The 26,252-nt window shown below is 38.7% G+C and overlaps 1 protein-coding gene across 6 annotated transcripts in view; it reads left to right on the top strand.

Annotated features, from left to right (window-relative positions):
* PGLCT (plastidic GLC translocator) overlaps positions 1-24,889 on the top strand; it is a 433,631-nt gene extending 408,742 nt beyond the window's left edge. For 4 of the 6 annotated variants that reach the window (XM_089439044.1, XM_089439046.1, XM_089439045.1 and 1 more), the window contains 3 exons: positions 23,840-23,928; positions 24,088-24,202; positions 24,311-24,889. In XM_089439044.1, the coding sequence (XP_089295170.1) occupies positions 23,840-23,928; positions 24,088-24,202; positions 24,311-24,502 (396 nt within the window). In that variant the 3' untranslated portion in view covers positions 24,503-24,889. Of the gene's footprint in view, positions 1-23,839; positions 23,929-24,087; positions 24,203-24,310 lie in introns of those variants that run through there. The other 2 variants (XR_016262439.1, XM_089439048.1) reach the window with 2 other exon arrangements.
* The last annotated feature ends 1,363 nt before the right edge of the window (positions 24,890-26,252 follow it).

Here is a 26,252-nt window from a genome sequence, read left to right as displayed (position 1 = left end):
GGTTGAACACTCTAGACAGATGGATGCCATTAGAATACAGGTTCAAAGGTTTCAGCAATTGGAAGATGAAAGAAACCAGGTGACATCAATAGATCAGGAGCCTTCTCATGTGCTACAACGAGCTCCATCTTATTATGAGGAGGTTATTGATTCGATTGAAAGATGGTTAATTGAAGGTGATCCGGATAGACTTAAGAATGATAAAGATCAGATGCAGGATAAAGAAAGACATATCACGCATAATTCATCTAATAGTTTTGAAACAGAAAGTTCCAGGTCATCAGTAATTCAACCTACCAGAAAGAAAAAGCGTAAGAGAAAGAAAATAAGAAGAAGATTTGACGCATCAGACGGCCACGAGCAGCTTGATTTTCGGATAGGAAAGAGTCCTACCATATGCAAAATTGGACATGGTACATCCGACAAGCAGCCGACAGATTTGCCTGAAAGCAGGCAAATGCTCAGTATGCACTTTATTGAACACATCTGATGCCATGGGGCGTTTTTTGTATCGTATTTCTAACCCTACTCCTTGTTTTTCCGCATTTTCATTTCTGCTTTAGATAGTTAATAAATGAAGAGCTTTTTTCTTTCCTGTGCTTAATGTATATGCTGATTTTTTGGATGGACGCTACTTATTCTTGTGTTGTATGGATGCAGATTCTGGATTCTCACATTCCTGCAAGCAGCAACGTGTCCCCAAGTAGAGCCAGATGTTGACCTCTACTGGTCCACTACCCATGCAGTACACCCCCTTTTTCTTGGAGAAAGGGGCAGCACCTGATCTACGTGTCCGTGCCAGCCTGCAGTCATCAGCAGCTTAATCATTTTGATTGTAAACCCAGTCTGCATGTATTAATTGTAAATAATCTTAGCAGATATGAGTCGTGTATGTGAATTGCCTAGGTGGACCTAACTTTCTAGTGGTAATCTACGTCCCGGAAGGTTTTTCGTCTCACCGATCCATGGATCGGCAGAGTTTTCCTTCAAACCTAACCCCAAAGCCGGAATGGATTTTGTCATTGGAATTTTAGGAGAATCCTAGTGTGTTGATCTGCTAGATTATAGTTGTGTCGCAGAACTGGGTGAGTTGTGAGGGTCTATGTTAAAGGGGTTTTCTCCCTTAAGATGTAAATTGTAAAAGTCATGATGTAATGTGTCGTGAGGGTCGAAAAGTGTTTTAAATCCCCTCATGAGTCCTAAGTCCTAGGTGATTGTTTCCGAAGGCTTAGTTCGATGATCCATTTTAAAATGAATTAAAAAATTAAAAAATGAATAAAAATAATAAAATAAATAAAAATTAAAAAATGAAATAAATAAAAAAATAATAAAAAAAAATTAAAAAAATAAAGCAAAAACCCTAACTAATAAAATAATAATATTTTAAGTGAATAAATCGACGGATGAGATCAAGAGATGTCTTGATCCTCATCAACGGTCGAGATCATTTCTACATGGATCACTCGAACTAGCCGTTGGGATCATTTCCTTTAAATAGGGTGCTAGGGGTCATTTCAGATCATTGGATCTGTGAGTCTTGTACTGAAGAAGCTCTCTTGTAAATCTGTTTCTGGTTAATAAAAGAATACTTTGGGGTCCATATCTTGCTGGTGTTACTCTCTTGAAATGCTGTGAGATTGTTTTAATTTTCTGCATATGTTATTTTCAGCTGTTAATAATAGCTTTTTGTAGAGTATTGTGAGCACAGGTATCTTGTTCACTTGCTAGGGTTTGAGTGCTATTAGGGTTTCTGAAGTAATGGCAGGTATCTCCATTACTGTTTGAGATCTAGCAGCATTTTTGCCCTCTTTATTGACGGTTGTTTTGAGCTGTGCAGAAAACATTTTCTGAAGGAATTTTGTGGGCGTTCGGGGAAGTTCTCGGCTGAACCAGCGAACTCCCACAAGCATTTTTTGTTGAGCCCAGTTGGATTTGATCCTGGGTCTATCATTCAGTTTATTTTTAATTTGCATGAGGGATTTTCTGAAGTTCTTCACAGTGAAAATCTGAAGGCTTTGTTTCTTTAAAATATTCTTGTTCTTATTTGCTGAATCTGGCTGTTAAGGGGCCAAATCTGTAAATTATTAAGCTGATCTAGGGCTTCAGTTTCAAATTTTTGCTTTATGCACTTTTCATTAGGTTTTTTGTTTTCTTGTACAGGGTTTCCAACAAGTATCAAAGATCTACTTCAGTAAAACGCAAAGGGTGTTGATTAACAGTTCTATGCATGCCACTGCAATATCACATTCGACTGCGCTTAAAGGATTACGATTTCTGGGCCCTGGTTATCCTTCAGTATTCTGAGGATATGCATTGCCGGTGTGAAACGTCTGCATGTTATCAAATTGCCGTGCGCTGATCTGGCCAAACGTTTCAATCATAAATAACGCAGCCAGCGTGATCAGGTCACCAAAGTATATCAACGCGTATCAGTTTTTTCCTCATCGACATTTGCGTGGCCAGGTCATGGTCTTTCTGAGTTACGATTCTTCAAGCGTCGGTTTTGACTTGGCATAAAATCGATTCACTTTTCTCTGCTGTCTGTTATCAACACGCCATCTGCTGGTGATTGAGCCTGCACAAATCTAAAGATCAGTGGACATCAGATCAAAATCATTCAATGCTTTGAAAAACTCTGCCAAGACCCTGAATGCGTCTCCGTTTCAAGCAATCTCCACGCGGATTCCTCACGAGTTCTAGCGTAAGAGCCATATTTACCGCCGGCTCAGACAATCGGATAAATGTCAGGCCATCACGCAGGGTTTTCACGTGACATTCATGCCCAGTCCCCCTTCACACAGACGAAAAGTGGTTTCAGTGTGAACGCCAGCCCGTGACCCATCGATTCATGCAAGGTATCGAACAGGTAGATCGAGCTTTGATGCATACGCAGAGGGTAAGAAGATCTGACCTCAAAACGAAGTCGCTCCTTTCTGCAATTTTCGGAAATTTCTCTGCGGCTCAGGTAAGTTACAGATTTATTTAAATCCTTCTCTGTCTGCCGCATTCTATCCCTGTCGAAATTCTGCTCCACGCGTTCGGTAATTTTCGATTCAGCTTTTCATTATCACATATGCAATGCGTGGTTACATTTTTAGTTTTGAGTTATATGTGCGATCAAAATAAATTTCGATTTTCTTTGGATCATTCAGCTTATAGCATAGGTTCAATTTGTCTTATTTCATAGCATAGGACTTAGGCTTTGTTAGTTTGTAATTAAATTTTTTTTTTTTTATTTTAATTTATATTTAGTTTAGGTTTTGTTTAGATTTTAATTTAGTCTTTGCTTTTAAATATGAAAAATCAAAAGATATTTATAAAACTTTAGCCTTAGTTTTATTCTTATAATGAAATTTTAGATTTTAGGATTTATTTTATTTAGATTTTAAATAGATTTTTTTTTTTTTTTTGGTTTTGACTTTTAAGTTTGGTTTTATTTAGATTTTAAAATAGTTTTAAATTTTGTTTTTGTTAGATTTTTTAATTTTAATTTAATTTTTAGTTTAGTTTAGTTTTTAATATAATTTAGTTTTAGAATAGATTTTAAATTTTAAATTTTTAGATTTTAAATTTTCATTTTTTATAACATTGAAAAATAAAAAACATTAAAAAATAAAAAATTTTAAAAAAACAAAAAAAGATTAAAAAAAAAAAAAGAAAAAAAAAAAACAAAAATTGAAAATTTTCTTTTTTCAGATCCAGTTATTTTCGGGAATCATCATGTTATATCTTTCATGCTGAGATCTAAGTTTTCAAGTCGAGATATGAAATTGATATCTGGTTAATGATTTATGATTCGTGGTGGTTTAAAGCATTCATTTTTTTGAAAATTCTCAATTGTTGGATATCGTTTTGGTCATTTTAAGAGCATTGTGATTTAGCTGATGGCAAATGATTACTGTTCACAGTTCATTTTTCTATATCATCTAACAAGTAATCGTTTTAACCACAATCTCTTAAGGCACTGGTCTGCTAAGTTAATCAAATCTATCTGGTGTTTTTCATATCGTGTCTCGTGTCTCCCAACCAACTGGTCGACAGTTGGTCTCATCATCTCACAGGGACTACCCCCCTTAGCCGCGGGAGACAGGCTTAAACGGAGGGATCGGGGATCAGAGTGACAGCCCCCGGTCTGAGCGTTGTCGTGTCAATCTGCGCGACAACAAGTCTAATAAGTAAGAAGCATCATAAGTCAAGAAATACTTATCTTCAATGAGAGGTGATCCTCTCCCTCTTGAGCCAATCTTCAAGAGCCATCAATGTCCATGGTCCATATACCAATGTTGTCTTCAAGTATCCAACCAGATCTGCTAGGGATTATCCCATCTAGGACTTCATCGAATCTTCATCAAGTGCTTATAGACCATGCTAGAGTTTCATACTTTGCTAGGGTTTTCTCTCCAACCCTAACCTCATAGAATCCATCAAATCCTAATCATCAACATGCCTAGGGTTATCTTCAAACCCTAGGATTCTTTTAGATCTCCACCATCCTCTTCTTGCTTCCATCAATGATGTCATCATCGGAGTGATCTCCATGGCTTTTCTTCAACCCAGCTCTGATTCCATGTTAATTTATCTTAAGGCAACATTGTTCTTTGCTATGATAGTTGCATTTCATCATTAATACATTAAGTTCACCCCATTTCATCATTACATTATTCAGATCTACGCCATTATACATCAACATATGCAATTACATAGGAAGAAACAACATCACCATCATCATCAATGCAACGGAATATAAAAGGAACAATAGAAGAAAGCATGCACACATATAGAGACATTAGGATTTGTCTGAGACCAAGGCAAAACCCACTATAGGGAAAACCCTTGCGACAAAAGAGAGTACAATGATCCGTAACTTTATCGATGCAACAAAACAATAATGTTATCTATGAAAAAGATCTAATCATGCTAGGAATCTGAACCCTCATACTGATGACTGTAATGTGCTATCACAAACTGATGTCAACTGTTGTATACTGCTATCACTGTGTCGAACACTGTTGAGTATTGTTGTCACTGTCAATGAGCCCAATACATATGTTTGCAGTGGAAACTAACAAATCAAATCTACAAATATGTATAACAGTAGAGAGAAACCTAGATCTACCTGATCACAAAGGTCAACTAAAGCCAAGATGTCAAACCCTAGATTTGAACTGGGTCGCCCTCATCAACATTGTCTGTGAGCGACTGAAACTTTTGGGTCGCTCTCACGAATACAGTATGTGAGCGACTGTGACTCTAGAGTTGCTCCCAAGAGGTCTCTATGCATGCGATTTTGGCACTGAACCGTAAAGACTAAAAGTTGATCCCTAGCTGAGTTGTGTGAGCAACCAACAAACCAAAGTCGCACCCTTTCTGAGTTGTGCGAGCGACCAAGATGACAGGGTCGTTCCCAGGGCTACTTGGTGCAAGCGACCAGGGACCGGGACCTTTTGATCTGCCTCTGAACCCAGAGTCGCTCCCATAAGCCATTGTGCCAACGTCCAAGGGTCTATAGTCGCTCTCATAAGCTTGTTTGCCAGCGACCAGGAACCAGAATGCCCTGTTTTGTGCTAGCGACCGAGATCCAGAAGACCCTACTTCAGAGCGAACCTTTCGCCTATGATTTCGAACCCTTGAGCGAACTCCTTTCATCGAACCTATGCGAACTAAGACAAACGAAAAGAGAATATGTGTCCAAGATCTTGAGGTCTCTTCTATTTATAGGATTTCCTGAGGGGCCACTTGGGGTTAAGCTGACCCAAGCAGTTACTCATGTAGTTAGGGCCGACTCATTCCATAATTGATGTGTGAATAAAATAATTCATAACTCAACTTCCGCTTATCCAAATTGGGTGATATTTAAGTTGATTTTGGTCCTCTCAAAAAGAGGAATCTAATGCAATCATTATCTTGGTCATTTGAGTTGTCCAAGGTGTAATTTTACCACAGTTGCAAAACTTAACAAATTTTTCCCTAGCTAAGCCCTAGTTTTGCCCTAGGCTTCAACTTGAGACTTGTAGAAGGCTTGTTGTGCCATAAATTGATCATACCTATCTATTTTGTAATAACCTTACCAAATCAAGCCCCAAATTTTTAATAGCTACAAATTTAAGCAGGAATTCATCAATTTAATACACAGACATCTACCTGGTTTCTCAGTTTGAAGTCGATCATAAGATGTTGTAGCTCCAAATTTTCTCCCGTTACCAAAATTACCAAAACCTCCCTGCCAAACTGAGCACTATCTCAGTACCCAATTCCAGAATACTTCACAATTAAAGCACTCTAGCCCCCGTGCCCAAAGAACTTGAAGTCCAATCTTCCTCTATGGCTTTCTCTTTTGTAAATTCCTCCTCTATCTCCCTATGTAAAAAATAATTCCTCCTCTCCTACATTATCTTCTCCCCTTTTTATACTAGAGAGGTTTCTTCACTGCCTCCAAATTTCTCCATCACCTTCAATTCGATAACTTCAAGGATTTGCAAAGGTGGTCACCGTCTTCTCTTGACCCCGACTTAATGAAAATACCTTTAATTATTTGCATTACATCTCTTTTATCATATTATTGTTTACTTTTGTTTATATTGGATTACTTTTATACCATTATGGTTTTAGTTTGAGAAATATCCCGATCCCATCTTCCCTCCATTCTTTTGAACGTGAAAGAAGCATAAAGAGTAAGTGCAAGAAACACATCAATATATGCACTGGCTTTTTTTCTTTATAAAAAAATGAACTTACAAAAATAGATTCTATTACTGAGCGTACACCTTGCTTAGGGAATAATTTGAATAATTGTTCATTAGTAATATGAATAATAATGGAAAAAGACTCGTATTGAAAGAATAATAGATTGGGTAAACTCGGGAAGACCAGTTCAATTATGATCCGAACAAAGAAAGAGTTAAACGATCGAGCATTGCATAATGAGGATGAAATGCCTATATATATTTCTCTTTATAATATATATTATATTCTCTTTTCATTATAGAATACATATATGATAGTTTCTTTTTGTTAGAATAATATATATATATATATATAGATATATAGATATATATATATATATTATAATTCCTTTGTATTTTGTTCAATACATTGCTTTATCTTTAATTTTATATATAATAGAATTATATATATATATATTATGGTGGTGGTACATATATCAAGTACCCTACTATATTCTTGTGAGTTAGGTATTTACTTCAATAGTTAATTCGTTACCCTAAATATAAACATTTTTCAATATTAACCAATATGTATATTAGTGCAGTACATGCGATGCATGCATATGTAGCTATCATATGCATGCCTCATGTGCATGCTAATATCCCTATGCTCCCTTTAATTTGAGATGGGTCATTACATATTTCATGCCTTTTCTTGGCCTTGTGATCCTAGATAATCTTGTTGACCTAAACCCTAGGTCACTTTGTGCCCTAATTAAGCCTCTTAGAGAATGCACATTGCCCTTTTTATGCTAGTTGAGCCTTATTCCTAGGAGGAGCTTCCCTCCTTGGATTATTTTGTCACCTTTACTGCCTAGACATGATATATCCTTTAAGTGACTTAATATAGGGAAGCCTCATTTGTGGTGAAAGTACACTAAAAAATAGGAGGTAGTGGTTGTGGTGACAGTGGGCCACACCTCATAGTGTTGTCACTTTGTCTAGTTCTTTCCTAGTGAGCTATCCTCACACGACTTGCTAGATTTTGAGGCAACAGATACCAAACTGGGGTCTCCCTTGCCCCAATCAAGGTCATTGGTCGGGTCAACCTCTGAGCCTAATGAGCTAGCCAACTTGATTGTGTATTGGTTCAACCCAGACAAGTTTTAAAACCGTGATATCATCACACATAAAACAAGTAAGAGGTACATACTCGTACACCCAATAATATCATTTATTATTATTTATTTATTTCATTGAGTGGAAAAAGTTAAAAGAATATCATTTATTATTATTTATTTATTTATTTCATTGGGTGGGAAAATTTTGTTAAAATAGTTTTTAGTGGTCAACAATGCTTATTATTAATTTCAAAGTTTCCTCTAATTTCTTTTTAATGAGACATAAATTTACATGCTTGAATTGTTGGAATTTCGAAGACAAGGATTTCTTTGTAACCTTATTGTCAGATTGTAGTAATTCTGTAAAAAAAAACTTTGAATTTTCAACCACCTTTACTATTCTTTGTCAATGATGTTTAATGATACATATCACGAAGTAATGAAGCCACATAGTAATAGTTGAAAATAATGGAAAATATGTATTATTGAAGAGAGTTTGTTTCACAGTTGTGTGTGTGTCCTAGATTAGGATTAGTTCCTATTTTCTAGGAGTCAGTTCTAATCTCCCTAAAATGATGTAAACTTATATATTTCTGACTTTTATGATTAATTGTATAGGGCGTTCTGCTTGAGCAATCTCCAGGTGCAGCTTTCTCACCTGTGAGCTGCTAGTTTCATAATATAAGTTTCATCTTCCATTTTTTAACATGATATCAGAGATGGTGAGCCTTGGTGGTTGAATTGAGTGTCTTAGTGGCAGAATTGAGCCCTGGTGGTTGGAGAGCCCCAATGATAGTGTGGAGCCTGGGTGGTTGGATTGACAGCCTTGGTGGCTGAGAGCCCTTATGGTCGAATTGGTGAACCTGTGTTGAGCCTTGGTGACTGGTTCATTTGAGAGCCTTGGTGGCTGGTTGATCTAAGAGCCTTGGTGGCTGGAGAGAGGCGTTGTCGACAGAGCCCTAGTTGCGAAGAAACTCGTTTTTTTTTAAGGTAATCCAGACCAGTGCAACATTCATGGCTTGTTTGCATGCTAGTCAACATAGCATTGGTCAGGGGTCATCGCGGGATTTGTCCCTTAATTCTGTGATAATCAGACTTTCCTTACACGAATCATCAACAACACAGGCCATCATCATGGACTTGACCTTCTAATTGCACGTTGGTGCATTTCCGATCCCCAATAGGTGTGTTGTTCTTTCGGTCGGCGTTGCTTTGATCCCGTGGCATTGTTGTTCAGATATCTAACACGCCTGTCGTTTTTTTTAAGCTTTGATTGGTGTGAGGACGCTGAGATCCTTTGGTGTGTCTTTGACAGCAGATTGCTTGCCCGATAATTTTGCTTGATTGATCCGTTCCAGAGATTGTTGACGTAGTTGTTGGCACAATTTTATTTTTTTCCCTGACATTGTTGGCAGAGATCCTTTGACATTGAGATCGCCCTAATCGATTATCCTCAGATCCGAGTCTGCTCGATCTATGCATTGAGGTTGAGATCTCAATTCTGCTCTAATTTTACCAGTGTCGTGTTCGTTGAGGCCGAGATCTGATTGAGATCACTTGAAGTTGAGATTGCTCCAGAGATCACTTCATTGGTGCTTTTGGAGGCGATGCTTTGTGAGCCGAGGTGTATTGAAACCCGAGATTTCTTGGTATAGGCCAAGGTGCATTAAAGCAATCCTAATCTATTGGAGAGAGTTTGAAGCTGAGATCGCTCCTTTGGTGAGTTTTGTTTTTGGTGTAGTAAGATCACCAAGATCGTAGTAAGATTGCTCCTATGTGTTGTTTTTTTATTATTATTGAAAGCATCTCTATCGATTGTTGAAGATTGTGGATTTTGTGGTGGATCCATAGCTCGATCATATCATAATGAATAACCATATTGCAGAAGCGTGTTGAAATTCTAAGTTTGACACGTTAGAAATCCTTACTGCATTATCTGGTTTAATTTCCCCTACTTGTTTATTCCATTAACAAGTTATTTATAAATATAAATATTGAAATAAACACAAATTCAACCTTAACTCATATACAGATCAACAACTGAAATAAATGAGACAAACACACAAGGGACATCGTTATTTTTGGACAATTGTCCTCGGAAAAACCTAGTGCGGGAAAACCAGTGCAGCAGATATGAGGGTTTTATTATTATGCAGTTTCTGAATACAGCGAGGGTACCAGAAATGGATCACGCAACAGAGAATGCCCTCGACAGTAGTACCTCTCCTCAGAGATAGATATTCCCGTTGATCAATCACGAGATGAACGATCCCACAACAACTATGGCAACTTCCACTGCTTTCCATCACTCTGCAAGGACTGCGTCACCCTTCCTGGCTCACAAGCACTTAGTCTGCCCCACGAAAAATTCTTCTAGCACAGCCTCTTGGCCTTGCGTCAGCTCTTAGACCCTCTGCGTCACCCACGCTGGCCTCTTCAGCCTCTGAGTAGCTCCCAGCTGCCTCTACGTAGCACTTAGCTACCTCTGCGTAGCTCCCAGTTGCCTCTACATAGCACTTAGCTACCTCTATGTTAGCCTCTTCGGGCTCTACGTTGTCTCTCTGGCACTATCTCTGCCTCTTTGCTATGTATTCTCGGCCACGTGCCGAACTGCCCCTCGCTGCAATAGATCACTAGCTCTATTCTCTCAGCAAAACCCCGCTCCAGAAAATCGAATTGACTAATCAATTTGGTGTATCTCCAACTGAGCCTCAAGCCTCCTCTTATACTTTTCCTATTAAGTCTTCAACGGCCGAGATTAAGTCCCTAATCAACGGCTAAGATTAGATTTGGCTTGATCCATGTCATTTAGAACATTCTCACTCATTTTTATATTAATACCCATTAATATTTTAATTTTCCTAAGTTTAGACTTAGGAACCCCATTAAAAATATTAATTATTTTAATATCTCTCCAACAGGGTGGAATTTCCCCAAACGATTTCTGGGTCTAGGAGATATTATGTGCTTTAGCCTTTCCACCAATTTTCATGGCTAGAGCACATTTGATGCTACCATAAATCAACACTCCCTCTTAGCAAGGAATGTGCTCTAGTAATGTTTCACCATGGAAACATCACACTGATCCTTCGCACTAGTACCTGTGTTGATGCTTGGCCTGTTGCTTCACATCATCTGCACTGCTGCTTCATGTACTGTTGCCCATGACACTACTACTGCCACTGCTACATCTGTACGGCAGCTCCCTTTCAATATGCTGCCCATGTTGCCCCTAGCACTACCACTACTAACTGTTGCACTACAACTCAGTTACCGAGAAGTAGGTAACTGACTTCTCCCAAATACTGACATCCCAGTCAGTCTAGAAGCCTCGTGAAACTGAATTTGCCTCTGCTGCTATTATGTGCTCCCTCTGCTGCCACTGTGCTGCTGCATACACCTCTGTGCCTCTCGCACTACTGCAACCTCCACTGCACTGCCTCGGATTTCTGCACCCAAGCATTGTTCTGGTACTGTTGTTAAGGGCTCATGTAGCCGGATATGATCCAAGAGTTTGGGCACCTCAAGCATCTTGCCCCTTGTTTGTAGTCATTCTGACTACAAGTCGATGTCTCCCCACCTCTTCTCTAGAGGGGCATGAGCACTCATGGCATAGTTGTCATTAGTCTCAACGTCTTTCTCCACCTTAGTTGGAGTTTCCTTAGAATCAGAAGCCTCTCCCTTGTTTTTCTTCCTGGGACATTGGGATGCATAATGTCCCAGTTCCCCATAATGAAATCACTTCACCTTGGAGATATCCTCCTCCTCTTTCTTGATTCGACTTCCATTGCCACTACTCCCCACCTTGGTCAACCTCTTGATCTCTTCTTGGCGAAGTGCTGCCCACATCTCCTCCTAACCTGAAAGAGTAGCCCTGCCCAAAATGCTTTGGACAAATGTTTCCCACTCCTCGGAGACTGCATTCAAGGCAATCCTGACCATAAATTCCGAATCCGATGTAGACCCTACGAAAATAAGTTGGTCGTGAATCTCCTGCAACCTGAGAAGGAATGGATCTATCTGTTCTCCCTTCTGCATCTGATATGACCGCAGCTGATTTTCTATTAGCATCTTCCGCTGCACGGAAGTGGCCTTGATACAAGGTCATCAAAGTATCCCACATCTCCTTTGTTGTGTTCTTTTTAGCAATATGTGGTATGACATGATCTTTGATCCCATCTAGGATCATGCACTTTGCCCTCACCATTGCATCTCCATACTTCTCATTCTCAGCTGGGTCAACTAGGATAGCCACGGCTCTCAAGGCAAAGTCCTTGATGCGATGTCAATCCAAGACTGCCAGGATCCTAGCCTTCCAGATGACAAAGTTGGAAGCCCTGTCCAACCTGTCCTAATCCCTCAATCCGTTCACTGCCATTTCAGCTCCTCTTCCGGACTCCCTCTGAGATTCAACTTCCCTCCTGGAAATGTCCCTCTAAGCCCTGATTTCCCTCCTAGAAATTCTCTGGCCAACTGTCGAACCACTCCACTCCAATCCTCCTTGCAACTGCAACTCGGATCTAGATTTCTTAGCTAAAAATCCGTCAAGGTAGCGACTCCCTCTACCTTGGTTCCATCTCCTTAGGTATTGTTCTGTCTTGACAAAACCAACACCCACCAGCGTCTCAATCATAATCTGCCCACATCTCCCCAAGCCCTGATAACTGAAGAAAATGAGCCTTTCAGGCTCTACACAATCCCGTCAACGGTTGAATCTGCACCTCCTGGCCATAGCGTCAATCTTTCCTAGTTGATAAAGATGACGGGCACTGCGTAGGCCTGATCATCCCCTCTCTGCCTCTGCACTGACCCTCCTCGTGGCACGAAATGATGACGTAGGCCCTCTGCGTCACTTCCTCTCTAGCTACTTCTGCTTTGGAACAACACTGTCCCTCGGGACCGTTGCTACTCGCTGCAAATTCTTCAGATTACTGATGGTGCCTTCAGTTGTCCTGTGATCTGCAATGCTCTGATACCATGTTGAAATTTCTAAGTCTGACACGTTAGAAATCCCTACTACATTATCTGGTTTAGTTTCTCCTACTTGTTTATTCCATTACCAAGTTATTTATAAATATAAACACTGAAATAAACACAAATGCAGCCTTAACTCATATATAGATCAACAACTCAAATAACTGAGACAAACACACAAGGGACACAGTTATTTTTCGACAATCGTCCCCGAAAAAACCCAATGCGGGAAAACCGGTGCAGCAGATATGAGGGTTTTATTATTATGCAATTTTTTAATACAACTAGGGTGCCAAAAATGGCTCACCCAATAGATAATGCCCTCAATAGTAGTACCGCTCCTCGGAGACAGATATTCCAGCTGATCAATCACAGGATGAACGATCCCATAGCAACTATGGCAGCTTTCACTTCTCCGCGTCACTCTGCAGGGACTATGTCACCCTTCCCATCTCACCAACACTCAGTGTTCCCAACGAAAAATTCTTTCAACGCTGCCTTTGGGCCCTGCGTTAGCTCTACTAGCCTCTACGTCACCCACGTTGGCCTCTTCAGCCTCTACGTAGCTCCCAGCTACCTCTACGTAGCACTCAGTTGCCTCTGCGTCAGCCTCTTCAGGCTCTACATTGTCTCTCTGGCACTATCTCTGCCTCTCTGCTATGTATTCTTGGCCTCGTGCCGAACTACCCCTCGCTGCAATAGATCACTAGCTCGATTCTCTCAACAAAGCCTCGCTCTAGAAAATCTAACTAACTGATCGATTTGGTGTATCTCCAACTGACCCTCAAGCCTCCTCTTATATTTTTCCTGTTGATTCTTCAACGGCTGAGATTAAGTCCCTAATCAACAGCTAAGATTAAATTTGGCTTGATCCATGTCATTTAGAACATTCTCACCTAGTTTTATGCTAATACCCATTAATATTTTAATTTTCCTAAGTTTAGACTTAGGAACCCCATTGAAAATATTGATTATTTTAATATCTCTCCAACTGGGTTCGAGTGCGTCGGAAATTGTAAATGGGGACGAAGCGAAGCCGACTACAGTTGGAGGAGGAACAACTGCAGCAATCCAAGAGGGAGAACAAAGCGAAGGTGTTGCTGAAGATGTCAGTGAAGGACAACATCATCCCTCACATCAGAGAGTGCAAATCTGCCAATGATATCTGGGTAACTCTCAAGGATTTGTATGAGATAAAGAATACAAATCACCTGTTGTTTCTGAAGAGTAAGATTCTCTCTATCAGAATGGAGGAGAATGAATCAGTTGCTACATTCATCTCTCGAATCAAAGAATTGAGAGACAAGTTGGGCGATATAGGAGAGAAAGTGTCCAACACTGATCTTGTCACGATTACCTTAAATGGTATGACTGATGATTATCAGATGTTCATTATAGGGCTGACAGCGAGGGAGAAATCTCCCACCTTTGAAGAGCTGACAGGGATCTTGATGCAGGAAGAAGAGAGGCGAATGAATCTAAAGCCTCAAAATGCAAATCTCGCATTGATGGCAAAGAAAAAGCCTTTCAGAGGGAAACCAGGAACAAGACAGAAAGGCAGTGGTACACCACAAAGAAAGCCATTTCAAGGTATGTATTCAACCAGAATTGATTCAAGAATCAAGTTTTTTTACTGTGGTAAACCTAGTCACATTGCTAGAAATTGTTATAAAAAGAAGACTGATGAAGCCAGACACAAACATAAGAAGCATACAAGGCACTTTGCTAACGAAGATCAGAATCATGATCTCAAATTATTTGTGTCTAATTTTCCATTATCTGCTAAGACTGATGAGGCTAAAACCTGGTTTATGGATTATGGGGCATCCACTCATATGACAAGTAATAAGCACTTGTTTGAAAGTTTTAAAGAGACCAGCAGTGGTGCTAATATCTACCTTGGTGATGACAAAGCATACCAGATTAAAGGGTATGGAGACATTCCTATGATATTGCCTGATGGTAATATCAGGCGCATCCAGAATGTGATGTATGTACCGGACATTAAAAATAATTTGATCTCTATCTCCATGATTGCAGATCAAGACTTGAAAGTAGAGTTTTTCAAAACCTATTGTGTCATAAAGAATTTGCTGGATCAACAGAAGCCGGTTGCATCTGGAATACGAGTTGGAGACCTGTACAAGTTGAATGTTACAAGCGTGCCACACCAAGCTTTAACTTCAACAGCTATGACAACAGAGAATCTTTGGCATCAAAGATTCAGACATATCAATCTTCATGAGTTATCGCTGCTACAAAAACAAGGTATGGTTAATGGACTCCCTGTTTTAAAAAATGCACATGTTGATTGTGAAGGATGTGCACTTGGGAAGATGCATAGTGATGAATTTCCCTCAAGTTTAAATAGAAGAAAGAGAGATATACTCGAACTTGTGCACACTGATATATGTGGACCGATGTAGACAAGGTCATTAGGAGGAGCTTATTATTTTTTATTATTTGTTGATGATTTCACAAGATATACTTGGGTATATTTTCTCAGAAAGAAAAGTCATACTTTTGAATATTTTAAAGAATTCAGAAGTATGGTTGAAAAGCATACAGGGAAGGTCATCAAAATTCTCCACTCAGATCAAGGGGGAGAATACAAACTTGGAAACTTCATCAAATATTGTAGGGACCATGGAATAATTCAGCAGTTTACAATACCCCACACTCCACAATAGAACGGGGTTGCAAAGAGAAAGAACAGAACTCTGGTGGAGTGTGCACGCAGCATGTTGAAAGGTAAGAACCTATCTAATGGTTTTTGGGCAGAAGCTATTAATACTGCAGTCTATTTAAAGAATAGGAGTCCAACGAAGAGCCTTGATCTTAAGACTCCATTCAAGGCTTTATATGGTTTTAAGCCTGCAGTTAGTCATTTAAGAGTATTTGGTTCAAAAGCTTTTGCACATATTCCTAAGGAGGATAGGAAGAAATTGGATGCTAAGGCCATAAAATGCATATTTGTAGGGTATTGTTCTGAGTTTAAAGCATACAAACTATTTAATCCATCTACTCACAAGGTATTTGTGAGTAGAGATGTTATATTCCATGAACAGGTTGATGAAGGGAACAAAGACAGGCTATGAGGAGTGGCACATGCCTTTACTGATTGAAGATAGCAATGAGGAAATTAAAGACAGCCATGTGCAGTAGCAACAACAAAAAGAAGAATCAAGTGATGCAGGTACAATCAGCAATCCAAGTCCACTAAGGAGTGAGCAAGACAGATTTAAGGCAAGTCCGTTACCAAAGAGATCAGGTAGGCAGATTCAATTACTAGCAAGGTATAGAGACTATGCTCTTATGACCAATATTTTAAATTTTGTTGAGCCCTTAAATTATAATGAAGCAAGTCAGTATGATGAATGGAGGGCAGCTATGAAAGAAGAATATGAGTCAATAATTAAAAGCAAAACCTGGGAATTAGTTGAACTGCCAGAAGGGAAACAACCCATAGGTTGTAAATGGTTATATAAACCTAAGTTCAAAGCAGATGGTAGTATAGACAAATATAAAGCTAGGCTGGTAGCTAAAGGGTACTCATAGAAAGAAGGTATTGATTATGAAGAGACCTTTTCTCCTGTAGCTAAGTTAAACACTATTAGAATGTTAATAGCCTTAGCTACAAAGCATCATTGGAGGGTACACCAGCTAGATGTGAAATCTGCTTTTTTAAATGGAGAATTGAAAGAAGAGGTATATTTAACACTGTCAAGCCAGGTAGTAACTCCACAAATTAATTCATATTCCATTCCTTCAGGTTGGTCTTTATTATATACATGAGGGAGAGACTGTTCACTTCATCTCTCGATGACTGTTCATATTTCTTATTATTTATTTACATTATTTACATTCACCCAATCCTGATGATTAGGTGTCAACATTCCCCCTCTTAATTTGAAGGGATGATGGTGAGTCCAAGTATCATTCTGAATCGTTCAAGCTTTTCTTTTCCAAACGCTTTGGTGAAAATGTCTGCAATTTGCTCATTAGTGGAACAATGACGGAGATGGATTGTTTTGGCCTCAACATGATGTCGAATCAGATGATATTTAGTATTGATGTGCTTTGTTCGATCATGGAACTTTGGATTCTTGGCCAACTTTATTGCAGAGGTATTGTCAATCATGAGTGGAGTTGATTGTACTTGTTTTACCAGCAAATCTTCAAGAATTTTCCTGAGCCACACAATTTCTTTTGTTGCCTCAGCTGCTGCCATGTATTCGGCTTCTGTCGTGGAATCTGCTGGAACTGATTGTTTGCATGATCTCTAGGAGATAGCTCCTGATCCAAGACTCATAGCATATACTGAAGTAGATACCCCGGTTTCTTTGTCTCCATTGAAGTCTGAATCAGAGTATCCAATCAAGCTGAAGTCGTCCACCCGTGTATACTTGATTCCAAAGTCTTGAGTTCCCTTCAAGTACCTTAGAACTCTTTTTGCAGCAGACCAATGTCCCTCACAAGGATTTTGCATAAACCTGGAGAGGGTTCCAACAACAAACGAAATGTCTGGTCCGGTAGTAGTTAGGTATTTGAGACTTCCTACAAGCTGTCTATACTTTGTTGCATCCTCAAATTCTTTTCCTTCAATAGATGTGAGCTTTAAGTTTTGTTCCATTGGAGTAGTAAGAGGATTGCATTCTGTCATGCCAAACCTGTTCAACACATCTCCAATGTACTTCTTTTGAGAAAGAAATATGGACTTTGGATGTTGAGTTACTTCAATACCAAGATAGTAATGAACATAGCCCAAATCAGTGATTTCAAAACTTTTCCCCAATTCCTTAATTATGATTGCAATGTAGCTTTCATTGTTCCCTGTCATCAAAAGATCATCTACATATACCCAAAGATATACAACTGTTTTGCCAACTTTCTTGACAAATAAAGTTGCATCATCAAGATCATAATGTTTGAAATTGAGTTTCAGAAGATGCTCAGTTATTTTTTCATACCAGGCTCGCGATGCTTGTTTGAGGGCATACAAGGATTTCACAAGTTTGCATACTTTTTATTCATGTCCTTTCACAGCAAATCCTTCAGGCTGGGACATAAAAACATTCTCTTTTAGATCTCCATTCAAGAAAGTAGTTTTTACATCCATTTGATGGACTTTCCAACCATTCTGAGTTGCTAGGGCAAAGAGTGTCCGAATGGTAGCCCATTTTGCTGTGGGGGAAAAAGTCTCCTCATAATCGACCCCTTCCTTTTGTGCAAAACCTTTTGCCACAAGCCTAGCTTTGTGCTTGTCAAGTGAGCCATCAGCTTTATACTTGTTCTTGTAGACCCACTTGCAGCCAATTGGTTTGATTCCTAATGGAGGATCAACCAGCTTCCAAGTGTCGTTCTTTATGAGGGCATCATACTCCTTTTGCATCGCTTCTTTCCAATTCATCATTAGAAGCAGCTTCTTTGAAGGAAGTTGGTTCAAAATTTGTAGACAAGTTCCATTCACAATCATAAGAAACATCAATATCAATAGGTGAATTATAGTCATCTACATCACCTCCATTTTGCCGGTTTGAATTTCTAGTTTCGGTCTTTCCAACCTCATCAGGATGAACACTTTCAAGTGTCTTTGACAACCACTTTGGGGGACCTTTCTCAGATGGTCCAGGCTGCTCCATTGATTGAGTTGGGACTGAATCAAGATTGAGTCTTCCAATTCTATCCATCACATCACTTAAAGCATCATCCGTTGTTGGAGTTTCATGCGGGGGAGAGTGTTCTTCAGAAGAAGATTCCACATGTTGATGTAGTATAGGAATCCCCCCTTCAAGATGTGGAACCTAATTATCAAATTCTTGAAATGATTTTGCATTGGCAAATCTATCCATGCGATCAAGTTGCCGCTCAACAACATTGTCAGTTTTGGATGATTCAAGAAAAATTACATCTCTAGATACAACAAACTTTTTATTGACTTCATCATAGAGACAGTATGCTTTGGAGGTGTTTGAATACCCCAGGAAGATACACTTACGACTTCTTGCACCAAGTTTGTTTCTATGTACCTTTGGTATCAAGGCATAACAGGTGGAACCAAAGACCCTGAGATGCTTTACCGAAGGAACATGCCCATACCACATTTCATATGGAGTCTTGTTTCTAATAGCATTAGATGGACATCTATTCTTTATATATGCAGCACATAGAACAGCATCAGCCCAAAACATTGTCTTTACATTTTTGAAGAAGAGCATGGATCGTACCATATTTAAGATTGTCCTATTCATTCTTTCAGCTACACCATTCTGTTAGGGATTATAAGGTACAGTTGTTTGATGTTTGATCCCATGTTAGCGAAGATAGTTTTCAAATTCATTTGATGTGTATTCTTTTCCATTATCAGTGCGAATAGACCCAATATGAGATTGTGCATCATTTTCAATCCATTTATGAAAGTTCTTGAATGTTTGAAAAGCATCATATTTGTTCTTCAATAAATAAATCCAACACATTCTAGTGTATTCATCAGTAAATGTCATCATATATTTATTTCCATTTGCAGAAGGAACAGGCATTGGACCACATAAATCTGGATGAATGAGTTCAAGTTTTCTATGTGCTCTTGAATGTGAATCATGAAAACACTGTTTGCTATGATTTCCTAGAATGCAAGCATCACATTGCTTAAATTTCCTAGGAATTGTAGGCAAACCAGCAACACCATTTTTCTTCAACAAGCGGAGGCTGTCATAGTTCAAATGTCCCCAAATCTAGCATGCCATAATAAACTTGATGGAAGTGTACCTTCTTCATAATGAGAATTGTATGAGAAATTTGTGCACGAGCAGAGGTACCTTGTAGCTTGAGAAGCCTTTCTTCTTCTATTCCCCTCATGACAAGTGAGTGGTCAGATGCTTTTCTCACCTCAAGCTTGCCATCAAACATATGAATGGAGTGACCTTGCTGGCGTATGTGGACCAAGGATAGCAAGTTTCCCTTAAGTTGTGGGAGATATAGAACATGATGCAGAAGAAAGTCTGGAAGACCAGGCAATTTAAGCCTGATTATGCCAAGCCCTAATGGCTTGATTTTTTATTGGTCTGCAAATTATACTGCTCCATCAACATTGTCAGTAAATTCTTCAAAAAAATATTTTCTATGAGTCATGTGGCAAGTTGCTCCTGAATCAAGCAACCAATCATTTTTCCAAGAAGCAAGTGAAGCATTAAATAAATCTTCATTTACTCCAATATTACATTGTGCCACAACGTAGTGAGCGGTTTCAGATGCTTTACCTTTGTCTGTGTCATTAGTTTTACCTTTCTGTTGGTTTCTTTGCTGCTCAATTTTGTTTCATGGTAACTTGCATGTAGAGGCATCATGTGATCCATTTCTTTTGCAGCATATGCAGTGCAAATCTGCCTTTTCTCCTTGAGAGTGTCTGCCCCCCTGCCTCTGAAATATCTTCCTCTTCCTCTTCGACCACCTCTTCCTCCCGAAGAATCTTGAGCAGGATTCTTTTCTTTATGAGCAAGGCACACAACCTCTTCAGAAGATTCAGGGGTTGTCTTCTTTCTAAAAGCTTTCTCTTTTTCAGCAAATTTTTTCACAAGAAAGTCAAAGGTAATATCTTTGAGATTTCCATTTGCTTGCAATGACTCAAGATAATTGGAGCAAGTAGGATAAAGTGCCTTGAAAAAAACGATAAGAGGAATATCCAATTCAACCTTAGTGGATTTGATATCATGCATTATAGATTTTACTTCAGATGCAAGAGCAAGAGGATCATTATTTTGTAATTCAAGAGTGAAGAGTTTAATCATGAGTTGAACAACTTCAAATGCAAAATGTGAGTCATAGAGTTCTTTCGCTTTTGAAAGGCTTCGAAAGAAGTTGAAAATGGCGAAATATGGCGACTCACCTCTTCATTTACAGATGTTGCGATTAATGCATAAGCTTTGTTGTTCTTATTTTCCCAAATGGCGAGCTCTTTGTCTAAGTTAGGCTGTTCTGGATCTTTGTCTCCGTCTCCAATGCACACTCCTTTCCACAACTCATTGAAAATGAGGGTGTGTTTTATTATCCGGGACCATTCAGGATAGTTCTCCTTGCCAGTGAGAACTATTCCCACCATGGATATGATTGAATGCATACTGTAACAAAAAAAACTTCTGCCTAATATAATTGAACCTAAATATATTGAGGAGCAGCTCCAATACACAGAAAATATTGTACAGCACATTCAACACTTCATGCCATAGTGCTTTGACCCACGTCCTTGTTTTAAAAAACTCTATTCAACACATGGCATTCAACGATTTTTATATGCCAAAAAAACTTCAACGCATACACAAGTGGGGCAGCATATGGTGAGTGTAAATACAATGACTGGGGCAACGTATGATACTAGCGTACACAACCTTCACAAAAGGAATTAACGCAGAGGAACTCACCAGCGCATAAAATTTATAGCCAGCTACACTTGAACATGGTCATCGCATATGGACTTCAACACCCAAAGCCAACACTCAAATTGACCATATCACCACCGCATTATCTTCTTTCAAAGTTGCTTCTTTCAATGCATATGTACATAGAACACATGAATAGAGAATATTGCAGAGAATTATGAGTTACATAGCAGAAAGACTAATTTTGGAAACTTGACTCTGTTTTTCAAATTTACGCATCATACAATAGCATATAAACAACCATCCATATGCACAACAGACTCTAGCTCACAGTATTCATGGCATGGCATTCACATTTGACGCTCAAATTCGAAGAGAGGGATTCTTCGATGCTACACCAGAAGTTATACAGTCGCTATTACCAACAGACTGTTGTAACAATCAGACTTCAATGTCGGGTATGCACCAAATTTATACCACAACACTTTTATAACAACCTTACAAACACTTCAATGCCAGCGTTCAAGAAACTAGACTGCTCCGGCAACCAGCGTTCAATGTAATACAAGAACTATGTATTAACGTATACAGTGACTTATAACAGGCAGCGTAAATACAAGAACTGTGTATTAATGTATACAGTGACTTACAACAGGCAGCGTAAATACAAGAACTGCATTAACAACCATATCACACAGTGTTAACAACCATATCAATAAACCTGAAGGGTTTATTGAACAAGGAAAAGAACATTTGGTCTGTAGATTAAAGAAAGCATTGTATGGATTGAAACAATCACCCAGATTGTGGTATGAAAAAATACTCTTTTTGCTTGTAGAATGGTTATAAGAGGAGTAAAAATGACCCAAATTTGTATACTTTGTTTGATTTAAAGGGGCAAATTGTCTTGATTTCTTTATATGTTGATGATCTAATTATGACTGGAAATGCTGATGAATTGATTAAAGAAATCAAAGTGCAAATGTCACAAGTTTTTGAAATGAAAGACCTTGGAGAACTACATTATTGTTTGGGTCTTGAAGTCTGGAGGGATTCTGGCCAGACTTTTCTCACTCAAGGAAAGTATGTCAAGGGATTATTGAAGAAATTCAGAATGGATTAGTGTAAAGCTGCCTCAAAGCCTTTACAGCAGAATGTCAAACTTTATAATGATGATGGTTCTAAGGAGGTGGATGCTACACTATATAGACAGCTAGTTGTAAGTCTGGTTTATTTGACTACAACTAGACCTGACTTAGCTTTTTCAGTCAGTGTCTTGAGCCAGTTTATGTCAAAACCTCTTGAGAATAATTGGTTGGCAAGAAAAGGCGTCTTAAGGTATCGTCAATGAACCTTAGACTTTGGCATTAAATATACTAATTCTTTTGATGTTAAATTGACAAGGTTTTCATATTCAGACTGGGCTAGAAATCTTGATGATAGAAGATCCATAACAGATTATGCTTTTAGCATTGGATCTAGGGTCATTTCTTGGAGCAACAAGAAGCAAAGGACTATATCCTTAACTTTAGCAGAAGCAGAGTATCAAGTTGTATGTGTAGCCACTTGTGAAGCAATTTGGTTGAGAAGACTTCTTCATGATGTTGGAGAAAAACAAAAAGATGCGATAGTGATTAAATGTGACAACCAAAGTTCAATCAAATTGGCAAATAACCCTGTGTTTCATAAAACACAAAACATATTGATACTCAGTTTCACTTTGTTAGAGAAAAGGTTCAATCGAAGGAAATTTTTATTGAATATTGTAATCCCTGTGATAATGCAACATGCATCTTTACCAAGCCCCTTGGGAGGATTAAATTTGAATTGTTTAGGAAGATGTTAGGTGTGCATGTGAACCCTTTCTCCATTAAGGGGGGGAGTTGAAAATAATGGAGAATATATATTATTGGAGAGAGTTTGTTTCACAGTTGTGCGTGTATCCTAGATTAGGATTAGTTCCTATTTTCTAGGAGTCAGTTCTAATCTCCCTAAAATGATGTAAACTTATATATTTCTGATTTTTATGATTAATTGTATAGAGTGTTCTGCTTGTGCGTCTCCTGGTGCAGCGTGCTCCCCTGTGAGCTGCTAGTTTCAGAATATAAGTTTCATCTTCCATTTTTTAACAGTAATATACTATGACCATGGTAGTTTCGTTTGTATGACAACTCACTATGAAGGCTCTAATTGTGTGACATGGTTGTTCTCCTAATTTATGTCCGAATCACCAATTAGCCCTAGAGTTCGTTTAGATGCATCAGGTTTGGTATCCCTTAATTTAGCTTTGTATAAAGCTGCATTCTATTCACCATTTTTATATCTAGATTTTTCAACTCAGGATTTAAGATTAAATAATGATTAAACTTTTAGAAATGGATCATCCTTGTTATGGTTCAATAACGATATATTAATGGGAAGGGAAAATATTTCTATTGAAGAAATAGTCATTTCATACTATAGTATTGTTCAATATGTTAATGTTTAACAGAAGAGAAAAGCTTTTACCTATTAATAGAAGCCAAATGCCCAACAGTTGACTAACATACAATGCATCATCTTGTAAAATAGTCATATATATATATATATATATATATATATATTTTGTTGTTGTTAAGAACCATGTATATTAGTCTAGTTATTGCAAACTGTAGCCAAATTAACTGCTGATGCTCTTACAGTATCTCCCTTGTGAATTTGCAAGCAGGGTACGTCAATGTTGCTACTTTCTATTACTCTCAACTGGAAAGAATTGACGCCACATTCAGGACTTTATGCTGTTTTAGGGACAGTGCTGTAAGTGCATCCTTTGTCTTCTTTGTATGTCTTTTCAGTATCTACTTTCTTGGAATCATTTATTCTTTGCAACAATGATACATTAGGAAAAAAAAAACTCTAATATCTATTAGAAGCTTTGCTCCCTTGTAATCACTGTTATATTATTTGTATTTATAGGTTTGTGTTGGCATTTTCATTGGGAGCTGGTCCCGTTCCTGCTCTTCTTCTCCCTGAAATATTTGCTTCAAATATCCGTGCCAAGGCTGTTGCTTTATCTCTTGGAGTTCACTGGGTGAGTGCTCGGATATTTTTCTTCGTATGTTATGAAATGGCGTTAACATTGTCATATATGAATGCCACAGTGGAATGCGTAATGTTGGCTTAATGATTGCCATGACAGGTTTTGAACTTTGCGGTTGGTTTGTCATTTCTCAATGTGATGGACAAGTTTGGAATCAGTTTTGTATATTTATGTTTTAGTGGTGTCAGCTTCGCTGCTGTTATTTTTGTGATGAATAATGTGGTAGAGACCAAGGGTCGCTCCTTGGAAGAGATTGAGAAGGCTGTTAACACTGCCACTTCTACAATCTAAGAAAGGACATTCATTATTGTGGAAAATTTCCTGCCATCATGCAAAATTTTTAAAACTTGTTATTCATTTATATATAATCTCTCAAGATTTTCAATGAAGATCCGTGACCATCACTTCTGTAGAGAGCGGCGCAGAAAATTATGTATAAGGTGTCTTTTCCAGGCCTGAGGTAAATGTAACTTGTTTGCTCAGAAAGGATCCATCCTTTTGAGGAGCTTCTGTAACAGTGGACATTTTGTGTAACTATTCATATAAAAGTTGTTCATTGCAGCTAGGAAAAGGTCTGTATAGGACTATGAAGATCATCAAGGTCATATTGAAGTTTTGAGTACGAGCACTATGAAGCACGCACGCTTATCGCGTAAATAATTTATTCACCATTATACACAGCATTTTCAATGTAGTTTACCTTATGGCAAGATTGAAGGCCAGAGAGAGGAAAATATGAAAACCTAAATGAGAAAAGTATGCTCCGTGGGCTCTGATTAATCAATGAGTTGTGGGTTTAGATCTTTCAAGTGGGGTCCCTAACTGTGTATTCTGACTTTTACAGTTATAGAATACCTTTACATGACCATGCTCGTTTATTCTGATTAATCAATGTGTTGTCGCTCTAAGATCTTTCAAGTGGGATCCCTAACTGTGTATTCTGAGTCTCTGACTTCCACAGTTATAGAATTCCTCTACATGGCCATGCTGGTTCGTAAATTTTATCAAATATGAGTATTATGGAAGGGATGATCGTGATGGATCAATTGATCATTTAAGTGGGTGAGTTACGTGGGCAATGTCGTCATGGAAGTATCGAATTTCTTGCCAATAGCTTTAGGTAGATATGTACTACCTATACAGAGAACCCATCAGCCTAAGCAAGCACCGTGGGTTGTGAGTTTTTTTTTGTTTTTTTTGTTTTTTTTAACTAATCCTGTGCTCTTTTGCTTGTAATATTGTAATTTAAAAGCTAGGTCATGTCCTATTAAATGGGGTTGTTATCATCGTAGATAAGCAGGATTATCGTCAACAAAAATCTCCTGAAAAAGATCCCCAGAACTGTTGCTCTTGCGATTAAATCTAGGGTTCTTTTTGCCATAAGCTTATTGAGAGTAGCCCCATCACTCCACGAATCTATGGCCTTCCAAAGATTCACAAAGAAAGGGCTCCATTAAATCCAGTAATTCTATGGATTCCTTTTGCCATAAGCTTATTGAGAGTAGCCCCATCACTCCGCGAATCTATGGTCTTCCAAAGATTCACAAAGAAGGGGCTCCCCTTAGACCCATTGTCAACACCATAGGTGGTCTGACCTACCTCCTAGCTAAGTACCTGGCCTTGAAGCTTAGACCCCTTGTTGGCCTCACAGAGTCGTTCGTCAAAGACTCTTCGTCCTTTGTCAATGAGCTTAAAAGCATAAAGTTTGACCCTGAGGACATTCTTGTGAGTTTTGATGTGGTCTCCCTTTATACTTGCATTCCTATAAAGGAGGCCATTGAGGTCATCAACCACCTAACCGATCCGGATACCACTCATTTGGTTGAAATTTGTCTCACCTCGACTTTCTTCAGCTTCGAAGGAGAATTCTATGAACAAACCTGCGGGGTTGCTATGGGCTCCCCCCTGTCCCCGGTTGTTGCTAATATTTTTATGGAAGACTTTGAATCTAGAGCTCTAGCCTCTTCCCGTCTCTTACCCAAGCTATGGAAGAGATTTGTTGACGACACAAGTGTCATCTGGTCTCACGGCCAAGAAGAGT

Source organism: Pinus tabuliformis, chromosome 9, assembly GCF_031772625.1.
Source record: "Pinus tabuliformis cultivar Carrire ecotype Pingquan chromosome 9, CPIR1, whole genome shotgun sequence".
NCBI classification, from domain to species: Eukaryota; Viridiplantae; Streptophyta; class Pinopsida; order Pinales; family Pinaceae; genus Pinus; species Pinus tabuliformis.
This window is presented reverse-complemented; position numbering and strand designations above follow the sequence as displayed.